The sequence below is a fragment of the Hypomesus transpacificus genome, chromosome 9 (assembly GCF_021917145.1).
Source record: "Hypomesus transpacificus isolate Combined female chromosome 9, fHypTra1, whole genome shotgun sequence".
In the NCBI taxonomy this organism is placed as follows: domain Eukaryota; kingdom Metazoa; phylum Chordata; class Actinopteri; order Osmeriformes; family Osmeridae; genus Hypomesus; species Hypomesus transpacificus.
In genome coordinates, this window is record NC_061068.1 from 14,182,069 (window position 1) to 14,203,210 (window position 21,142).

At 42.0% G+C, this 21,142-nt stretch overlaps 1 protein-coding gene across 1 annotated transcript; it reads left to right on the forward strand.

Annotated features, from left to right (window-relative positions):
• Positions 1-8,019: 8,019 nt before the first annotated feature.
• Positions 8,020-20,957, forward strand: LOC124471355 (zinc finger and SCAN domain-containing protein 12-like). The gene is made up of 2 exons (XM_047025841.1): positions 8,020-8,321; positions 18,319-20,957. The coding sequence occupies exons 1-2, from the start codon at positions 8,030-8,032 to the stop codon at positions 19,146-19,148; spliced, it is 1,122 nt and encodes a 373-aa protein (XP_046881797.1). The 5' UTR covers positions 8,020-8,029; the 3' UTR covers positions 19,149-20,957.
• The last annotated feature ends 185 nt before the right edge of the window (positions 20,958-21,142 follow it).

Below are 21,142 nucleotides of genomic sequence, written 5' to 3' on the forward strand. Positions count from 1 at the left end.
CACCTGGCATAACATAACATATAAGTACACGGAACACAATTTACATCAATGCTGAGCTTAAATAAGTGAAACTTCCTAAATATACAGATAGCAATAAATATCGACTATACTAACCCTAATACTAAAGCTTCCTAAATTACAGATAACAATAGATGGTACACTATACTAACCCTATATGCACAAAAAACCTGTTTCAACCCTATAACCTATTTAACCTAAGTGGAGTACAGTACAATAGTGCAAATTTGCATATCAGTGACTATGTCAATGACCATTCAGGAGCCTGTTGGCGAGGTACAGCAGTGCAAGTTACTGATAGAGCTACCAGTAGCTGAAAGTGACAGTGTATAAGTGACTAGTGTGCAGAAAAACAATGTCCATATCAGTGTCCATTCAGAAGCCTGATGGCCCTTGGGTAGAAACTGTTGTCCAGTCTGCGTGTGTGCGACCGGATGCTGCTGTAACGCCTGCCAGAAGGCAATGGGGTAAAGAGACTGAAGGATGGGTGGGAACAGTCTCTTAGAATCCTGCCGGGGTGGACACTTCCTATGTCCTTTGAATCTATATTCATGACCTGGAAGGGAAGTTCTTGAAAGGGTCAGAAGGAAACATCCATTTCCTGTTTGTTTTTCTAATATGTGTTTGAAAAGGAGATGTGACCATTTGCCTGGTCAACCCCTGGAGTTATAACTTCCTGACCTAGAGAGAAATGCAACATGAGGTCTTATCACCTGGGGGGGAAGAAGCTTTGAGACAGTTGATTTGACTCTGATTGTACTGAATTATTGTATTGTTTAAGGGAATTGACCAATGACAGAAGAGACATGGGACAGCTACGTTGATTGATTGATTGTTTTGTGATGACCATAATGTCTATATAGTGTATGCCTCAGTGAAGCCTTGGCGGAAGAGCGAATGTAACTTATTGCCCAGTTCTCCTAAAAACCTACAGCATTAACAGTGCGTTCACACTGCAGCGACGCGATGCGAGCGACAACATGTTTTCCATTCATTTTCTATGAAGCCAGGCGAATCGCTTGCGTGGTGCATTGTGGGTAGCGACGCGACGCGACAGAGTTGAGATTTTCTTAACTTTATGCAAATGAGGAGCGATTTTCGCTAGCGATGGCCAATCGGAGTGTTTTCTTGTTTCTCCTAACGTAGCAACCATGGTAAACATTTCTAGCTTTCTAGGTTTCAAGGTGGAGGAGAAACTAATCGTTTGTGTGGCTGCTTACCCAGTCCTGTACGATACATAGCTGTATTTGTACAGAGATGTTCATTAAAAAAAAACAATGCATGGCGCAAGGTTGCCGAAGTTGTTGGTGCTTGTACTTTCTAATTCAATCTAGTGACATTACGTATCTTCGTTTTGTAGTAACTACTGTAGCTAAGCTAGCTAGCCCGGCTGGAACTCCCTATCATATCGACAGATTAGCAGAGACTTTGAGTAATATAATAAAAGTTTTTTACACATGTCAACGTGTATGTCTTTAAACAGTTTTGTATTTTGTATACAAGTTGTATTTTGATCGATGTTGCGAGTACGTAAACCCAAGTCTGCACACTTGGCCATTACAACTACAACAGTGACTTTAGAGAACTACATTCTACATGAATCTGTTTGAAACGCCCCCGAGCGAGGTGAACTGTGGGAAGGTGAGCGATGGCAAGCGATTCGCGTCGCTGCAGTGTGAACGCACTGTTACTGTGTAATATAGCCAATTAAGTGAATGTGGTGGTAACTGCATTTACTTTATTTGATCACAAGATGCCAGTCATTATGACACTACATCTGATAGATAAAATAGCTTTGTTACTCTGTGATTGACATGAGGATTCCGAGCTAGCCCCCCCACAGAGGAAGCTGTGTCCCATCCATCCGAGCCAGTGGGTTCTAATGAACCTGAACTGCTGAGATCTGAGCCGGAGGGGGACTCAAAAAAATAATAATTCTGCAGTCTGTACCGTTGTACTCCTGGAACAAGTGTGTCTTGAGCCTTTTCTTGAAGGTGGAGAGACAGTCTGTGTCTCTGATGGAGGTCGGGAGTTGATTCCACCACTGAGGGGCCAGACAGGAGAAGAGCTTGTGTTGGGACTGGGCGGTCTTGAGCGGTGGGACCACCAGGCAGGTGTCTGAAGAAGACCGTAGGAGGCGGGTGGGGGTGTAAGGCTGGAGGAGAGACTTGATGTAGTCGGGTGCAGTCCCGTTCACTGCTCGGAAGGTCACTACCAGGGTCTTGAATCTGATGCGGGCATTGATGGGAAGCCAGTGGAGGGAGATGAGGAGCGGGGTAACATGGGAGCGTCTGGGTAGATTGTAGGTAACGGTAAGTACAACTGTAAGGTAGGTACCATAGCCGCGGAAACATATTTTATCAGGGGGGTGCTTAATGTTGTGGGGGGCAGGGACGGACTGGGGGTTAAAATAGGCCCTCAACTTTGATCCAAACCGGCCCACCAAAACCCGCCTCCGTATACGCCACCACAGCTGCCCTGCTAATGCATGCACCTTTTGTGTTTGATATGATGCTAGTTCCAGAGTTTCGATAGGCTGCTTAATGCAAGCACATAGCGTGAGCCAAATTTTTGGGGCCTTCATTTGAGCGCAAAATAGTTTTGAGCTTTATGTAAGATAAACATAGCCATTTTTCAATTGGTAAAACCTTGTCTAGTGAAGGTGATGTATTTTTGTCTCTTTTTTCAGCCCCACCCTTAGCCTGGTTTTCCATCGTTATCTTCTCCTGGTGCTCCCGATGGCCAGTCCGCTACTGCGGGGCTGTGCCGCGTGGTGAATTTTACAGTCATTTAATTGGAAATTCTCGTGCTGTCAGGGGGTGTTGCAGCACCCTCAGCGCTAGCCTAGTTCCCGCGGCCATGGTAAGTACAGTTAATGTTTATGACTCCTCTGGTCACAGCACAACCCAGGAGTTCTTTCTCTAATAACTGGTCTTCTGTCTTTCCCAGGTCTCCAGGTTCGACAGCAGTGGCCTGATGTCCAGCAGCAGAGAGGCAGCTCAGATTGTGGGCTTTTTACAATCACAAACAGTCTCACTCTCTCCAGAAGTGAGGACCAAGCATGCGTGGAGTATGAACAGTCCGCTATGCGTCACCACCTCTTTTCCTGCTTTCAGGCTGGTTACCTGACACCATTCTCCAGCTCCACACGGTGTCCCACGGCCAAGTCAGTGTATGCTTTGGAGGTTAGCGTTCACTGCATCTGCAGGAGGACCATCCGGAAGGGAGTCGAGCCCCTGAGTTCTTGCAGGAGGTGTGGTAAGTGTTTTCATTCATCGTGCCTGCCTGTTGTAAATAATGTAAAAGAGTTTGTATGTTCTTGCTGTAAAGTTGTTTTTTAATTATTTTACAGATTGTCGAGGACACAGAGTAGGTTTGTATGTTGTGGAGTTGTTTTGTATATAGCTTTGTATATCATATATTATAATTTGTCAAATCAGTGCTGAAATCGGTTCATAAAATCAGTTCTGAAATTGGTTCATAAAATCAGTTCGTAATTGAATATATACTTGTATACATATTTGGGGTGTGCTTGCCTTCGGCAAGCACAAACCATTGTTATCTCACATACATATTTATTATTTATTGTTTATTTTCGCGCCCCTAAGGCTCAGTCAATATTTGGACTACATAGACAACGTAGGTGTTAAAATGTTCGTCTTGGTCACGATTGCGTTGCTTCTATTCGGATTTACGTTCCGTTGCACAGTTTAGGAGGTTACAACGTTTTTGTGGCGACAAAGTGCCTTTAGTTGACGAAGGGTAATCTCTGCTAGCTACGTCACCACGTCAACACACGTTAGCAACGACGCATGGATACAACGTGATAGAAACGTTCTAGCACCCAAATTGGAGCTTAGATTACGAGTGAAAAATAAAAATCCCAACCATTTGGCTTTGTTGAGAAAGCGATTTCGAGTGGAACTGCAATCTCTGAGTTTTGATTTAGGTCGTGAAAGTCTTTGTAATTTGAGCGAGTGCAGGTCGCCCGTGAGACCGCCAAGTCTTTTAGGCGGCAGCCATGCTAGAAAGCGTCATAGTAGTATTTTCGTAGCTAATTTTATAGTTCAATTTTACACTAAAAAACAGAAAGAGGGAAATGTTATGACGATATGACTATTGTGAAGACATCCAGGTGGTGAGATTTTAATGTAGGTTGCTGTAAAAACTTTGATTTGTTTGCTACGTGAAAGCCCCGTCAGCCTCCATTGACGATTGCGGCAGCAACAACAGTGTTGTCGATCTGCGTAATTAATGTTAATAATGTTAATTTCGTACCAGAGTCAATTTTCCATCCAAATGGAGAGCAGAGTTTTAAAGATATGGCGACTGTGAAGACAGCCAGCGAGTCAGCATATTTTTGTGATTTGTGTAAAACTTGGAATTTGAGTGAGACCGCGTCTTGTTTTGACGTTAGCCTCAGAGTCACAGACTCTGCTCGCCCTCTGGCGGTGTGTAGTAGTAGGCTACAGTCATGGGCGTCGCCGCAATGTAACTTAGGGGGGTCCCCCCAAAAAAGTAGTTTGGACCCCCCCACATTTGCGATCAAAATATTAATGCATGACTGGTCTACTAGTCCAGCGACCTTTCCATTGCTTCACAATCAAATCCGTTCCACTTTATCAGTGGGGAGAATACCCATAGCAATAGAATTCCACTCCACGTATTCTAGAAAAACAGCATCATGCACGCAGATTCAACTCCCATACTCTCTTATTGACGCATTGCGCTTGTAGCTAGCACTTTAGACATGACTGTTCCACAGACGAGATGGACATAAGGAGGGTTTTTTCGAGGAAGAGGAAAGTAAGTCAAAGTTGCCCAGTTTTCCCTTCAGTGGCCAAAGCACCCTTATGAGACATTCTCTGACTATAATAGCATTAGTTAAGTCACAAAGATCCTTCTGCAAACATAATGATTATTGCTAGCTAGATAAGCAAGCTTTTTACCTACATCTAGCACCATACAATACCATACTTTATTTACCCATTACAAGTGGAACAGCATTTGTTGATTTCTTAATCTGGGTCTGAAATATGTTGTGCTTTTAGCCGAGTTCAAACCTGTTTCTGTTTCAGGCAGAAAGAGATGACAAGGATGTTTTTTCCAAGTAGCTACAAAGAAATTGCTGGTATTTTTTTTTATTGCCATAACAACCGTGAGCTAATCTGGAGTTAACCTTAGCTAACATGCTAGTTTTTCTAACGACTGAAAAAAAGAAGAAAAAAACCTTTATTTCAGAATTGTCTTCCAATTTAAATAAGGTTGCTCAACTTGTAATTTTGGCAATTCGCAGATTTTTTTTGCTACATGTTAGTCTGTAACATGAAGGCAAAACTGATTCAACCATTAAAACCATATATCCTCTGAAAGCTTATACCCTCAGGATGCTATCTAATGAGACAAGAGACACGTCCATCTCTCCATATTAGTATGCTGCCTATGCATAATAAATTCGGTATTGATAAATGGAGTAGGCTATATGGCTGATACTTTTTTGGGCTGTGCCATTTAGGGAAACCACCTGATTCAACCACCTAAACCATGTTTTTTCTAAAAGCTTACATCCTAAGGATGTGATCTGTGGTAAAGACTACATGTTTGAACACAAATTTGATCATTTCTGAACCAGTGTCCAGTAATGCTTTAGGGAGATGCTATTTTTTTATGTAGCCTACATAATTATTAGGCTACTAAACCTATACCAATTGTGAATTTTATATGCTGATAACATGATTTACATCTCAGAAATCTTCATATGAAAAATCTACATTAAGCTTATTATTATCAATACGAAAGAATGCTCAATGCATCTCCATGTCTCCTGATATAGGTGGTAGAGATTGAGAGTGAGTCAGAGGCAGGGGCAGCATGCAGGGGCAGTGGAGACAGCTCTGTTACTGAGGTGAGTGCTGAAAGGTGACAGGTAGTTGAAGATGTCCCATTGCTTATTGGGAAGTTTAGTTTTTAAAATATTTTAATGTCCAGCCCTTCAGTATATGTATAACAACTATGGTAAATTGTTGTGGTAAATGCTCCAGAATGCGGGAAATTGCATCTACATCTTTAAAAAAAATCTAGGAGACAAACCCCCAGACCCCCCACATAATGTGTCCCCCCCACTCTCAAAATGCTGCTGACACCCATGGCTACAGTACTGTCTTCAATGCTACAGTTATGGCTAAACTTTATTATGTCTTATTACACGGCTGTTCTTTAATGCTGTAGAATGCTCCATTCACTTGAATGGGGCTTCCCAACGTTCTGCGGTAAACAATTTTCTCATATTCGACCGTTGCTAAGCACATTTGACCGCTGTCAAGGGAAGTGGCCTTTTTGCCTCGGATTCACGTCTTTCGTAGCACTCCGCAAGTAGTCCGGTAACTTTTCAACCCCAGCGTACTCTATTGCTTAACGACGTCAGCTGATTTGAAGCCTAAAGAATGTTCAAAGTCTATGAAGTTCAACGTCTTTGGCAAACTATTTCTCTGCTGATCAACAATACGAATGGTAATAAATACATTGTAAAAAGACACTGTGTTATTGTGTCACAAGTAATTTTTTTTGGCAAGTAGTTGTGTAATAAGTGGGATAATGTATAGAACGCCGATCATTATTGGGAAAATAAGCCCCTTCAGGGCGAAACAAACCCCCTACGTTACAGTTGATCATCTGTCCATCATCGTATAAAGCCCGCCCTGACAATTTAATTGGTCCGCCCAGATCCTGGTTATCTGTAGTTGTCCCCAATACGAGACCCTCCAGACCCAACTTCCCGACCAAATTCTTTTGTGGGCGGGACGAAGTTGGGCTGGCAGCCAGGCTAATTTGAATCGCAATTCCATCTGAAATACTGCCGGTGACAATGTTGTTACAGTTGCTTGTTTCAAAGGGAGTTCCTTGCTTCAAAGGATGTTCTTAATGAATTATGCAATATGAGTAGGCTAAATGCCTGAAAATATCACTAGAAGGGAAAACGGACCCACCTGCAACCGACGCAAGCAAGCACACCCTACAATTTCCTCAGAAATTGTACCCTCTCTAGTTTTTTAATGTTGTACAAATATAGGCTTTATATAGGCCTAGCATTGTGCATGCAGTTTTAATTGAGTTCCAGGGATGTATGTAGTCATAGTATATGTACACAATACATAATTATTAACAAATATAGTTATAAATTACCTATCCTTGTTGTGTTACACACATATATTTGGACTTACATTAATATTATATTACAGATATATTATATGACAGAGGTTTTTCTGACAGCGTTTAGTTTGAGGACGTTTTGTCTGAGAATGACAGATGTTTTTCTGAGACTGAAGCCGTTTCGCCTGAGTCTGACGACTTTTGGTCTGAGACTTGACGCCTTTTCGTTTGAGTCTGACAATTGAGTCTGAGATCTGAGGATGTCCTAAAATGAACACCGCAGGGGAGGTAACCTTGCTCCTATCTACGTCACTAGGAGGAGATTTTCAAACAGAGCAATGGAGCCTTCATTTTGTCCAAGGCGGAGAAGAACACGAAGGGCTTGGTTCATACTTATCGAAAATTCTAGCCACTGGGGGACCAAAGGCAGGCTAGGGGAACTAATATTAATGTTAAATAACCTCATAAAATGACGTTTTCAGGTCACGTCTCCTTTAAGAATTTCAGTGCCCAGTCTGACCTTGTGTTGTTCTGTGTAGGCCTAGCTGACAAATAAAAGACTTGAACTTGATAGGGACTTCCACATGTAATGCGAGCGTGCATAGTGCGCGAGCGAAAGTTTTTGGCCATTATTTGAGTGCAAAATAGTTTAATTGAGCTTTATGTAGAATAAACATAGACGTTTATCAAAAAAACCTTGTCTACTGATGCCCTCACTCCGGCCCTGCTCCCATCCATCCTCGCTGCCGCGTATCGTTACGGCAGGGCCCCCCGGCTCAGCTATCCATGTTTTTGCAAAAAACCTTTGGGCGATAACACCGGAACAGCTTGAGTTGTTTACATCCGGTTAGAAAGAACGCGCATGAAGGAGAAGGCTAACTTCATCGAACCACAGTTTTGTAAATTATATGTTATTATAATATATATTATAAGGTTTTTAACCACCAACATGTCTCTAAATGTGTCTAAACTAAATGTGTTTGGGAACTTTATCAATGAGCGATTAACAACGTCAGCTTTAGAGATATTCGCGGCCGCTGAAAAATTGTTTGCCGAGTTCGAAGAGGAGATTTGTTGTTCAAAGGAGGAGAGCAAGCGACTGCAACGCTTGTTGGACATTGTTACTCAACCTGAGATCAAGCTTCACCGAACAGGTTCGATTAATTACTACAGTTGATTATAATCTGCTGTATCACTATTAATTATATCTTGAATTATATATTTGGTCCTACCCAGGTGTGCCAAAATTATTAAATCAAGGCCTTAGGTTTGCCCCCCTCCCGCCCCGTCATATATATATATGTATATAAAAATATAAAGAGTTGATATTAGCTTGAACAGGCAAACTTTATTAAAATATTTTAACATTTGTGTACCTTTGAGCTGATTTAAACAATTACAGTAATAAAACATTTCGGATCAGGCTGGTATGGTTCACTCCCCATGTCCAGGGCACTGCTACATTGACTCCCTTGAAGGTCACTGTCGCTCAAACTGACTTCCATAAAGAGCAAAGAAAACTTAGCCTAGTCTGCACCTGCATGTTTTCATAACAATTCACTTAAAACAGGTAGACAATGTTTACACTGTCAGTCATGATAGTACACCTCAACACAGATCAATTTAAGACCTCACCTGAAGCCCTGTTGGTCCAGCTGCTGCTTCCTCAACTTACCAGTGCTCTGCACTGGACTTCTGAGTTTCCTGAATGCATTTCTAAATTATGCCTTAATGAATACATTTAGACCTAATATGAGTAGTATATGTATTTATTTTTGAAAGCAATTTAGAATATTTTGGTAATAGGTTCAGGTTTTATGGAACAGCCTTGTTTTTTTATATCCAACATCACATAATTCGGAATCAAAAACTGCTGACAAGGTCAGATTCCCCGAACGTCCTTCAATTTCATTGTAATGCTGGAAATTCTTAACGAAATGCCATGACTAAGACCTCACCTGAAGCCCTGATGGTCCAGCTGCTGCTTCCTCAGCATGCACTATATCTGCACTGGATTCATGCGTTTCCTGAATGCATTTTGTAGCTTAAGTAACTAAATGACGTAATGAGAAGTACATGCAATGCATTTGTTTGTTCAGAATTTTTTTTAATTATACATATATGTAGGTAATTGGTTCAGGTTTTGTGGAGCTGTACTAGGCCTACATCATCTGTACTGGACTTCTGAGCAATGAAATTATGTATTAATGAATTACATGATGCACACCAGTGCTTGAAGTGGAGAAAAAAAGGTGCCGGTACTCTCTTGCATTGGTAAATCATTATGAAATTTGAGATTTCTACAGTGAAAAACAAAACTTGGATTGCTGGTCCAACAACAATTTATTGTTATCCTATTTATTAACAACATAAATGCTTAGCCTCAGGAACATATTTTATCAGGGGGGTGGCTTAATGTTGCGGGGCGGCAGGGATGGACTGGGAGTAAAAATAGGCCCTGGACGTTTATCCAGACCAGCCCACCAGAACCGGCCCCCGTATAGCTACGCCACCACAGCTGCCTGCTAATGCATGCATAGTCTGTGTTTGATGTTATGCTAGTTCGGGAGTTCGATACTTAAAGATACTTACTTTTTTGGCCTTTATTTGAGCGCAAAATAGTTTTTTGAGCCTTGTGTAAAATAAAAATTGCTGTTTTTTATAGTTAGACCTTATAGTAAAACCATGTCTAGTGAAAGTGATGTATTTTTTCCTCTTTATTTTTCAGCCCCACCCTAACGTTTCTTTAGCCTGGCTGCCAGCCCAACTTCTCCCCGCCCAAAAAAAAATTTGTTCGGGAAGTTGGGTCTGGAGGGTCTCGTATTGGGGACCAACTACAGAAAACCAGAATCTGGGCGAACCAATTAAATTGCCGGGCGGGCTTTATAGGATGATGGACAGATGATCAACCAGCAACGTAATCACCCACGTCACAAAAGAGCGTTTAAGTTGAATTCGTTTTGAACAAACATGGCTACCGCTGGGGATCTGGGATGTTATGATTCTGCCATCGAGTCTGTTTTAGAAGAAATCGGGAGCACATTAATTTTGAAAGAGGAACAGAGAGACGCAATCAAGGCATTTGTCAATGGAAAATATGTTTTTGCCGTCCTTCCTACGGGATTCGGTAAAAGTTTAATTTATCAGCTGGCCCCGATGGAGTTGTAATCCTGAACGGAGAACTTGTTCGTATATGCATTGCCCTTTATTGTTTCGCTCAAAAAGGTTGACCGTGTGAACAAGTACTCTCCCTACCCTTAAATTAATTTTACAACACCGGCAAAAATCGTTTGTATTCATTCTTCAAGCATACTTCAAGTCTGCTTGTAGTTTAGTTCTGTTGACAACAACTATGCGGTGCTTAACATACGTCACATACTTTGTTGCTCTGATTGGTTGTAGATCTATCCAATTGAGCGAAGAGGCATTTGTTTTCCAGGCTCGTTTGAAACACGCCCTGTAGTCAAAGCCCAACGGAGAGTTCTCAGACTCATATTCTGAATAGAATTATGAGTATGACAACGTCAGGCTAACGTTTCTTATCCTCTTTTTCCATTGTTATTCTTCTCCTGGTGTTCCCGATGGCCAGTCCGCTACTGCGGGGCTGTTCTGCGGTGGTGGATTTTCAAGTCATATCATTTTAAATTCTCGTGCTGTCAGGGGGTGCTGCAGCACCCTCAACACACCTAGTTCCCGCAGCCATACTTAAATGTAGGCCCTATGTATTTATTCAAACAAGTTTGAAGCTCATGATTCGTAGCCTACCCGATGTTTCTGGTTATACTTGGACCTCTGTTGACGTGTCTGGCTCTGGCACACGCGTTCTTTTAGTGACTTTCTGAAAGGCTAACATAATTACTTGCAAACGAAAGCCGTTTAGTTTCTAGGTTTGAAAGCAGCAGTGAAAAGTCTGTTTTACTCAGGCATCAGTTGATGCTGTCTAGATAACTTTTTCGAATCTAGCGTACCGGCAAGCCAGAAAAGGTGCCGGTACGCTTAAGAGTAAAATGTAGAGGTGCCGGTACTGCGTACCGGTGGGTACCGTCCCACTTCGAGCACTGATGCACACATTTGGGCATCCCAATTTATAACACCTTTTTACTACCTACAAGTATAAGTGTGAATGATAACATTCATGGTTAACATTGTCTAAACATCCCTTAAGAAACAGCAATATAATGCAATCTTTACCAAAGTGGACAATTCAACTTCTCACCTGAACCCCTGATGCTGATTCATCACCAACCTGCTCTACATCTGTATCTTCAGGGTGCTGTTTTTCCTGCACAGCAATTCATAAATTTAATACAGGCACTAACCATGCTTAGTTGACTGTTAACATTGGTCCAGATTGAAGGGATAGCCATATTATCATCCAAGGGATCATATAAGCCTACTTATTACCATTTATTATCAATTTTGAGTTGCTAGCCTGCTGCTACTATACTAAACTAGCACGGTGCCATTATGTGGGTAGGTTAGCTTTATTCTTCTGGCTTCAACAAGACCAGCTGCTGCTAACACACTGGTCGAAAGATAGGGATAGATTTAATACAAGCAAAAGTTACATGCTCTACTACACTAACAACTTTCAAAACATGTTTCCATTGTAGAATGAGTGGCGATGTAAGGCTAGCAGGTTTGCACTGTGTGGGTAGTTTTCCTACAAGCTAACTAACAACAACCTTCTTGATAGCTACTTACTCTCTGGGTGGTGAAAACACTTTTGATATCTCTCTTCTTTTTCATATCTACAAAGCACAAAAGGGTCAAAAATATCAATGCTGAGACCAAAGGAAATACTAATGTGAGGCGTTATTATTTCCTGCCGTCTTTAGTAGCTTACCGCTGGCAGCTCTCTTTTTGTAAGTCACGATTCACAAAGTGTTTCTGACTCTGCCACTTCAGCCAATTAAATGACATCATCTTGTCCTGCATAGGGATGGGTATCGAGAACCGGTTCTGTAACGATCCGGTTCCTAATTTCTCAAAACCCGAATATCAATAAGGTCCAAGCTTATCGATACCGCTATCGAGACTAAGTAATATAATGTAACGTTGACTTATGTCTCGAGAAATAAGTAATGTCATTTAAATCAAATCACTGGTGCACAAAGATACAACGTTTGACTAATAAAATGACTAAATTCAATTGAATGGCCTACCGCCTTTAAACTAAACAAAGAAGAATTTAATTGTCTCACTCGCTACTTCGCTTCATTTATCATTTTGGTGCTAGCTACGAAGGCAGAACGCACGAAACGGTCAAAGGCTTGGCTACATTTTATTAAAGCCAAAGATAAAAATGAAGCAAAGTACAATATCTGTTCTAAAATAATTTATTGTGAAGGGGGAAAAACAACTGCGATGAACAAGCACCTCAACGTTGTGCATCAGATAAAGATCAAATGCAGTAGGCTACTTCGACTGTCTTCGAGTCGCAACGGTGCCAACTCCAGCTGACTTTGCAGGACAATCCTCCGGTGAGCGCACCCCAACTTCGTAGCAAGTCTCCATCGTTGACAATAATAAGCCAATTCAGGGCTCAACAGTGCAACTATTTCACTTGCATATGCCGCTAACATTTGATGTGTGCGCCGTAGTGCGCCAACTGCAAAAAATATTTACGAGCACAGTGTGTGAGTAAAGACTAGCCTCCCCCCCTCACTGCTGACCATTCAAAACATAGTCACCGCAAGCATGGCTCTGTGGGATGCTTAAGCATCGTGTTAAACAAAAACAGAGACAGAAGAAAATAGGGATAAGATAAGGAAGGTTTGGGTTTGTTTAGCTAGTCATTTAGCTATATCAGGTGCCTTTTGTTGAAACGTGTCACTTTTCGTTAACCAACCAATCACAGTCTAGTTACTCATCCAGGTTGTGGATAGTAGGCTACATCTGTAGTGGACAGATTTAGATTTAGCTAGAGTCAGGATCCATTGTGCCTATATATGCTCCTTTTAGCCAGCCTCCTCCTGAGAGCAACACGTTCCCCTTGTTCTATTTTACATCTGTTTTTACTTAAGAAATAGAAAAGTACCCGTTTCTTGTGACTGAGTGGTTTACTAGCACAGACAACTGTGTCACTAACTACTAGCTAGCTATCCAAGTGTCATCTACCAGATTAGAAGACTTTAGCCTCATTGAGCGAGAGGCAGTTGGAACCGAAACTGTACTATACTGTTGCCAGTGGTATGTGACAGTAGTGATGTGTTGTTCATTTTGAACGAATCATTAGTATGATTCGGGAGTAACGCGTAGACTCAGAGAGTGATCTCGTGGCCGAGATTTAAAAAAAGTTTAAATAACAAAGCCTGTAATCATCACTTGTGGACAAATCTATAATGGAATAAAAGAAAATAATAAAATAAAGGGAAAACTCCCATTAAAAACTCACAAGAGGAAAAAAATTGAAGAAACCTTGGGAGGAGTAATTCAGTGAGGGATCCTCTCCTCCAGAGACGGTTGGTGAAAGAGAGGTGCAGAACACAGGCTTAACATAGTCATACAGCAGGGAAGTGTCAATGGGTGTTAAACACCAAAATCCAGTGTTCAGCTTGGATCAGAATGTCAGTATAAGCAGAGGTAGCCACAGGGCTGGGGACTGTGATCGGTGCAACATCACAGGCAGTGCAGCATCACAGGCAGGTGGATGAGGGAAGGGACCAGAAACTCGCTGTTGTCTGTCAGGTGCTGACAGCTCAAACCCCCCACACCACAGGGGATGTGTGGAGGGGGGACAGAGAGAGGAGAGCAGGGATTAGAAAATGCCTGGGGGGTGTCCCATCAATGTTGATTAAGGACAAGCAAGACTTATTTTGCCAAGTCTCGCTTACTTCAGCAAGAGTTCCGTTCCATTAAAGTGGCTTATTCTAGTTCTAGCTACATAACCAAGGTAACTCATACTTCGGAACTAGCCTGCTCCATGTCAGGTTAAAATTCAAGCTAAACTAAAATGTGTTCCAAATAATCTCAAACAGGCAGAAACACAATGTCAAAAGACAGTTCCGTCGAGTAAATTCCTGCGCGCAAAGCACTTTGTTCGGAAACATGAGTGCATACTTTTTGAAGTGCAGACATGAATGAATTTACATGTTTACTTCATCTCCAAAGAATGTATTAAATAAATAAGTTAAGAAATAATGTCACTTTAACTGTTTTCGAAAGCCATTGGCTAATTAACATTAAATAAGGCCTTAGAAACTAAGCAGAGCATCTAGACAAGTTACAATCAATTATGGCGTATCCGTTCTATGACAACCCTGTGGTGGATGAAGGTGCTCAGATTATACAAAGAGCGTTTATCCCACCAGCCCCAAGGGTCTTCAGAGACAGAAGTAATGCTTCCCTGACAAGTATCTGTGGAAGAGATATAGGTTCAGCAGGCCCAGAATAATTTATCTTGATAAACTTTTTTGTGTTTCTTAAAAAATATACATAGAAAAATACTTCAGCAACTCTTAAGGATGGCAATGAACACATACGAGCAGCCTACCATCCTTCGTAGAAAGTAGTAGAAAGGAGAGTAGTAGACTATAATAGTAGAAATGAGGGTAGTAAACTGCAGTCAATGTAGGTAAGGCTAGATATACAGTCTGCTGGAATCACACAAGAAAGTGTAGGGCTGTAACAAACAATTATTTTGATAATCGACTAATCTAACTATTATTAGAACGATAAGTCGACTAATCCTCTATTATTTCACTGATTAATCAGTAGGCTTTAAATTATTATTCAGCTTTTGCAATTTGTTAAAACATCGAGTTATACTTATTCTAACTAATAAATAAAACCAGGAAATCACTTCAGCCTTTGAAAAAAATGTTTGTTTTTTTTAGCCAACTGAACAGGCCAATGTCTTTTTTTCCAATTACTCAATGTTTTTCATTGAACATAACCCTGTTGTCTTACAAATGAAGCTCTTAATGCTGCGGCTTTATTTAAGATATTTGTTTACATTCCTAGCTTTATGTCTGTAATGCATGTCTAACTGCTGTCTGTGGAAATGTTGCTACATTGTTAGTATGCGTGAAATACGGCGTAATATCAACTGGTGTCGCTAACTGATCTTGCTTAGTTCCAGCTGGAGCACACCCACTTCTCACCCGTTTCCAACTCCTCTCATGCCGGGATGTTTACTTTTTAAATGTTCCAGCATGCACGTTGTGCTCCCATGGAAAACAAGTTCCACCTTGCACGCATTACAGATGACAGTATTTTTAGTGACGCGACTTATTCTGCTACGTTTGCATGCTGACATTTTAGCGCTGTTTTCTTCTATTGGATAGCAACGGGAGGGCTGTATTAGTCTAGCGCTTCAGTGCCGCACTGGTCAAATCACTTTATTGCAGGCAGTTAAAATAGGTTCTATGAGATCAAACGATTTGTCAACAAGTTGTCTCCCTTGCCTTGTTAATTGCGGCAACATTGCCCTTTTTGGGGACAACACCCAAAAAACTCAATGAAAATGATGAAAATAACAGTCCTCTGCTGGTTTACGCTTTGCTTTTTGCGACATAACTCCTCTTTTTGACAATCGCCTGATCTTGGCTGCACAGCCTAAGCTTACTGAGGTCTAGCTTGAATTAGCGTTGCCTGTTAGTGGAAGTGAATGTTAGTGGAACGGCTTGAGGCTTAAGTCTAAGTTGACGTTTACCCAAGTGAGACTTATTCGTGTAAGCGTGACTTGCGTTAGCAACATTGATGGAACACCCCCCAGGAGCAGCTAACAGTTACATCCCCCTAATACTTTTATTGTTGGTGCAATTAATGGCAGCTAAGCTGACATTCTGATTCACACTATCAATTTGGTTTTGAAATGAGGTCAAAGGAATTAGATATTTGACTGTATAACAACCCTCTACGGACACAATGAAGCTTGAGTCACCATCGGCTAGTACATTCTTTATTTTATTTGCCAGACTTTGCACATGAAATGCATGAATAATGCAACTGAAAAAAGGTACATTATCTGTCCGAATTATTCTTTCTGTTGCATATAGGGCTGCAACAACAAATCGATGTGTCAGGTACTAAATAGCCCCCACACACCTCCCTTTACATATCAAAACTACCTTTAGCCTGACTATGTAAAATATGCAAATCACCATAAAATCCAATTGAATTACTTAAATTGGAAATAAATATATATTTTTAGTTTCATTGACTTCATATTGGCTTTCCAACTGTCCCCATATACTTCCTTCCCCTCTTTGTTTATCATCTCAAATATATCCTTTTCAATTGATTACATTACATTACACATTTACATTTAGTTATTTAGCAGACACTCTTATCCAGAGCGACTGGAGTAAGTACAGGGACATTCCCCTGAGGCAAGTAGGGTGAAGTGCCTTGCCCAAGGACACAACGTCATTTAGCGTGGCCGGGAATCGACCCAGCAACCTTCTGATTACTAGCCCGATTTCCTAACCACTCAGCCACCTGACATTAGGGCTGGGCGATATAATAATAAATATATTTATATTTCCATAGACCACGGATCCGTAGTAGTAGCAAAGTAGGCAGCGCGGTGTGAGAGAAATGTTTTGCGGCCAGGGAGCACGTACGTGGGGTCAAGTAACTTGAGCTCAAGCTTTTTAAAACCTTACTTTTTATCAATTGTGTTTCCGCTAAGATTTTATTTTGCAGTGGGGTCAGGCCTGTCTGAACACCCCCCCCCCCCCACCAACAACGTGTGAAACTGAATTGTCTGCTTAATTTATATGTCAAGATGATCATCATCATCTTGACATATAAGCTAAGCATTCTGTAACAAATAATAACAATAAACCCACTATTAATTACATTATCTTAATGCAGTGGAACTACTTAAGCATAATAAGGCACCTAAAATACAAACGTGAGCAAGGGCGTTCCGCAATTGCTATCGAATCAACAGCCAATTGCAATTTAGCTAGCAGGTGAAGAATACAAACAACGAAAATCACCAGTTAACTTAATTTACATTTGCAAGAACTAAAGACTAATACAATAACAGGCTTAAATGAAGGCTAGTTATCCTCTGGACAGCAGCAGTTTTTTTTTCTTTCTCTCCCTTTAATGCCGAGTGGCGCACGTGCCCGCTCGCGGTGTGAAGCGCCTGTTCGTGCTATTCTCCGACATGCACTCTGCTGACTGACGGTGTTTTGTATGGCCGTATTTCTGATACGGTGGCGGCCGAAATGTTGCCGTGGCGGGCCAAATCAACAGAGCGGAAACACTGCAATACCTTGGAGCAAACTCACTCTTTCTGCACGTTCCAATGAGTGATTTTGCTTCAGGTGGTAAAAAAGGTTTCTTATATACTAGTATTATAATTAGACTAATACGCTGTTCTTATTGGTCGAGAGACGTTCTAAAAAGTCTGCAAAACGATTTATGGACCAGAATGGAATCTATGCGTCTTTGCTAACGTGTGCTGACGTTGTGTTAGGCTAGCACTAGGGCTGAACGATTAATTGCATTTGCATATCGTGATGTGACAAAACAAGATGTTGTAATCGCAAAGGCTGCAATTTTACTTTGGTCACGTGACACAAGAGTAACGCAGTTTGTAGACAAAGGATTAACTTTGCACTTTACCTTGACCTGTACGATGGCCCCTGGCTCGACAGAACCTGACACTACAGATACTTTGCCAATTTAGCCTTTAAAAAAAAATGCTGCGCAGTTTCAAGTATGGTGTAAAACCTGCCTGGCTAATGTTGCTACCTCACGGGACAACACCACCAACCTAATTCGACCCTAAAAAAACACCACAAAGCCATGTAAGGATACATGAGGTTAAATGTTGAACACCAGTGTGTCAAATAAGCCAAATACCACTGATCAAAATGTTTCAAAACATAACTCCATATACATGTACGAAATTGCTTGAGCAGTAACAGCATTCATCTGGCTAATTAGCCAGAGTTTTGTAAGGAAATTAAAGCAGGTTGCACCATAAGAATTATTTGCACTCGCACAAATGCTCCCAAAATTATTTTGAGGTCACAGATACAATTTTGGGAGGATATGTGGCTGAAATTTCAAGCCTTGGATGTGTAGCATATTATGTTCAATATCACCACAATTGGTCTGGTTTTAGCTGTCAGGCATGTGGTTGCATAATGACTATGTTGATCACAAACATACTCTTCTTTCCCCCAGATGTGCAGCAGCTCTCTCTCCCAGAACCCCAACAGATTAAAGAGGAACAGGAGCTGTGGACCAGTCAGGAGGAAGAGCAGCTCCAAGGACTGCAGTCTGAAACTACAGACTCCATGTTCACTTCTACCAGTCTGAAACACGACTGGGATCAGGAAGGTTTTTCTGAATGTTCACATCTTGACCAAACTGTGAACGTAGAGAACAGAGAAGGAGACTCTTTACCCAGCAACACAACAGAGGAGCAAATCAAAGCAGAGCCTGATGGACAAGACGACAAGGCAGCACCAGAACCAGGCAGTGACTCTCAGCCCCTCTCTGTTGTAGCTCCAGACTGTCCTACAGCTCAGAGTTTGGAGGAGGAGGAACATGGAGATCTGTTTCTTCTGAACAGGACACAAGCCAGTGAGGCTCTGCCAAGGGAAGATATGCCACAGAGACATCACACAAGGAAAACAAAACATCAGTGTCAAGAATGTAACAAAACTTTTAGTGGAAAAGGTGCTTTGGTTCAACATATGAAGACACACACAGGAGAGAGACCTTTTCAGTGTCAGGAATGTAGCAAACTATTTGTTCGAAGGGATATTCTACGTGAACACACGAGGACACATACAAGCGAGAAACCATATAAGTGTCAACAATGTAACAAAATTTACAGTGAAAAAACTGCTTTGTTCTTTCACATGCGGATACACACAGGAGAAAAGCCTTATCGGTGTCAACAATGTAACAAACGTTTTTTTCGGAAGGGTAATCTGACTTTTCATATGAGGACACACACAGGAGAGAAACTTATCAATGTCAACAATGTAACAGTTTTCAATGAATAGTAGTTAAGTTGTGTCCATGAAGACATATACAGGAGAGAAACCTTTTCAGTGTCAACACTGTAACAAACCTTTTTCTCGGAAGGGTTATCTGGCTGTTCAAATGAGGACACATACGGGAGAGAAACCTTATCAATGTCAACAATCACAGTTTTCAATGAATAGTGGTTTGGTTATGCACATGAGGACACTCACAGGAGAGAAACCTTATCAGTGTCAACAATGTAACAAAACTTGTAGTGAAAAAAGTGCTTTGTTTTTCACATGCGGATACACACAGGAGAAAAGCCTGATCAGTGTCAACAATGCAACAAACGGTTTTCTCGGAAGGGTAATCTGGCCGTTCATGTGAGGACACACACAGGAGAGAAATGTATCAATGTCAACAATGTAACAAACAGTTTTCAGTGAAGTTGAATTTAATAGGTTGAACATCAACATCTTACATCAAGTATAGCTTAGAAATTCCAAACGAATTAGCGTTAGCTTTCAATTTTACGTATGCTTAGGCTACTTGTACCGTGTCCTGGCAATAAATAAAGAACATTATACTATCTCTCAAACATTATACAATACTCTGAAAGCTGGGCCAAACCCCCAGTAGACACCCCAACGTCACTGCACTCTGGCACACTCTAACACGTACCTATGCTATGTCACACATGTATAGGGGAGCCCCAACTACACACTTTGGACGGTGCACTGCTCCTCGCACCCTGTTCTCTCCCACCGCTAGGTAATTGAATAAAGCTACTTAAAAGTGGACAAGACAACAGTCAATAATAATATACATAGCCGCCGCTTGGTGAGGCCCTCCCCCGGGGTCTGAGCTTAGGACGTCGTCCACCTTCCGGTGAGAACGTTGTCTGGACACGTTGCCGGTTTTTCGGCTTAAGTAGTTGTAGTCAAGTCGTCAATTAACAACGGAACACTTCTCCTACTTCCCCCGCCCTAAAACCACCCAGGCCCAGGAGCACATGGTTCCCATGGTTTTCCCCTGAGTCTTGCGAGAAGCACAATCTACACGTTTCGCAACCCATTGCTTCACATCCCGAAACCACCCAGGCCAATAGAATCGGTCTTTCACCTTCCCCTGCAGTTCTTGTACTCACAGATGTCCACCAGTAGAGACACTATGCAGTTGTTCTAAAACATTCGGCACCATCGACTGGGGCAGTACCACCTGTACCTGGGCGGCCGCATCGGTGTAAGCAGGGGGAATTCTAACCAGTCTAGAGCCCTGCACCTGGAGCTGATCCCACACAGGGGCATATGATTGCAGGTCAGGATCTTCCAGCGTCGGCCCATCGACAACCTGGCGTTTATATTCAACTATTCGCTGTAACCCCATATCAGCCAGGCGGCAGCTCCTGAACGGCATTCACCTTGGTAGTAGGTCTGCCTATCATCTTCTGAGGGGGATTTGGATGAGACTGCTTCTCGTTTTCAAGAAACGCTGGAAGTCTGGAGAGGGCATCTGCATTACTATGTAATTTGCCTGGACGATAAAGAATCCTATACTAAAAACTTGCCAGCTGTTCCACCCAGCGAACCAACTGTCCCTCCAAACCCTGAGAATTGTGGAGCCACCACAGGGAATTATGGTCAGTTCGCAGCACAAACTCTTTGCCCAACAAGTAATGTCGGAAGTATTTTGTGAAGGTCACCATACTCAAGAGCTATTTTTTTGTAGTAGCATATTTGCGTTCCTGTTTTGTAAGGGCCCTGCTAAAGTATAAGCGCAGCTAGTTCTGGCAGGGCAATCGGGCAGCGCGCGTCAGTCAGTGATCGGGACGTAAGGCGTCTTACTCCACCTTCCTTACTCCTCCCACTACCACACCCATGTAGCAGCGCACATCCATTGGGCCACGTCCGATAAGGCGTCTTTAAAAGACGCGCGGATATGCACACACTCACCCCGGTCGTTGTATGATCAGTGCTGCTGCCACCCTCCACCGTCCCCTTCTCCCCCATGCTGTCTGTGTATCTATCCAACA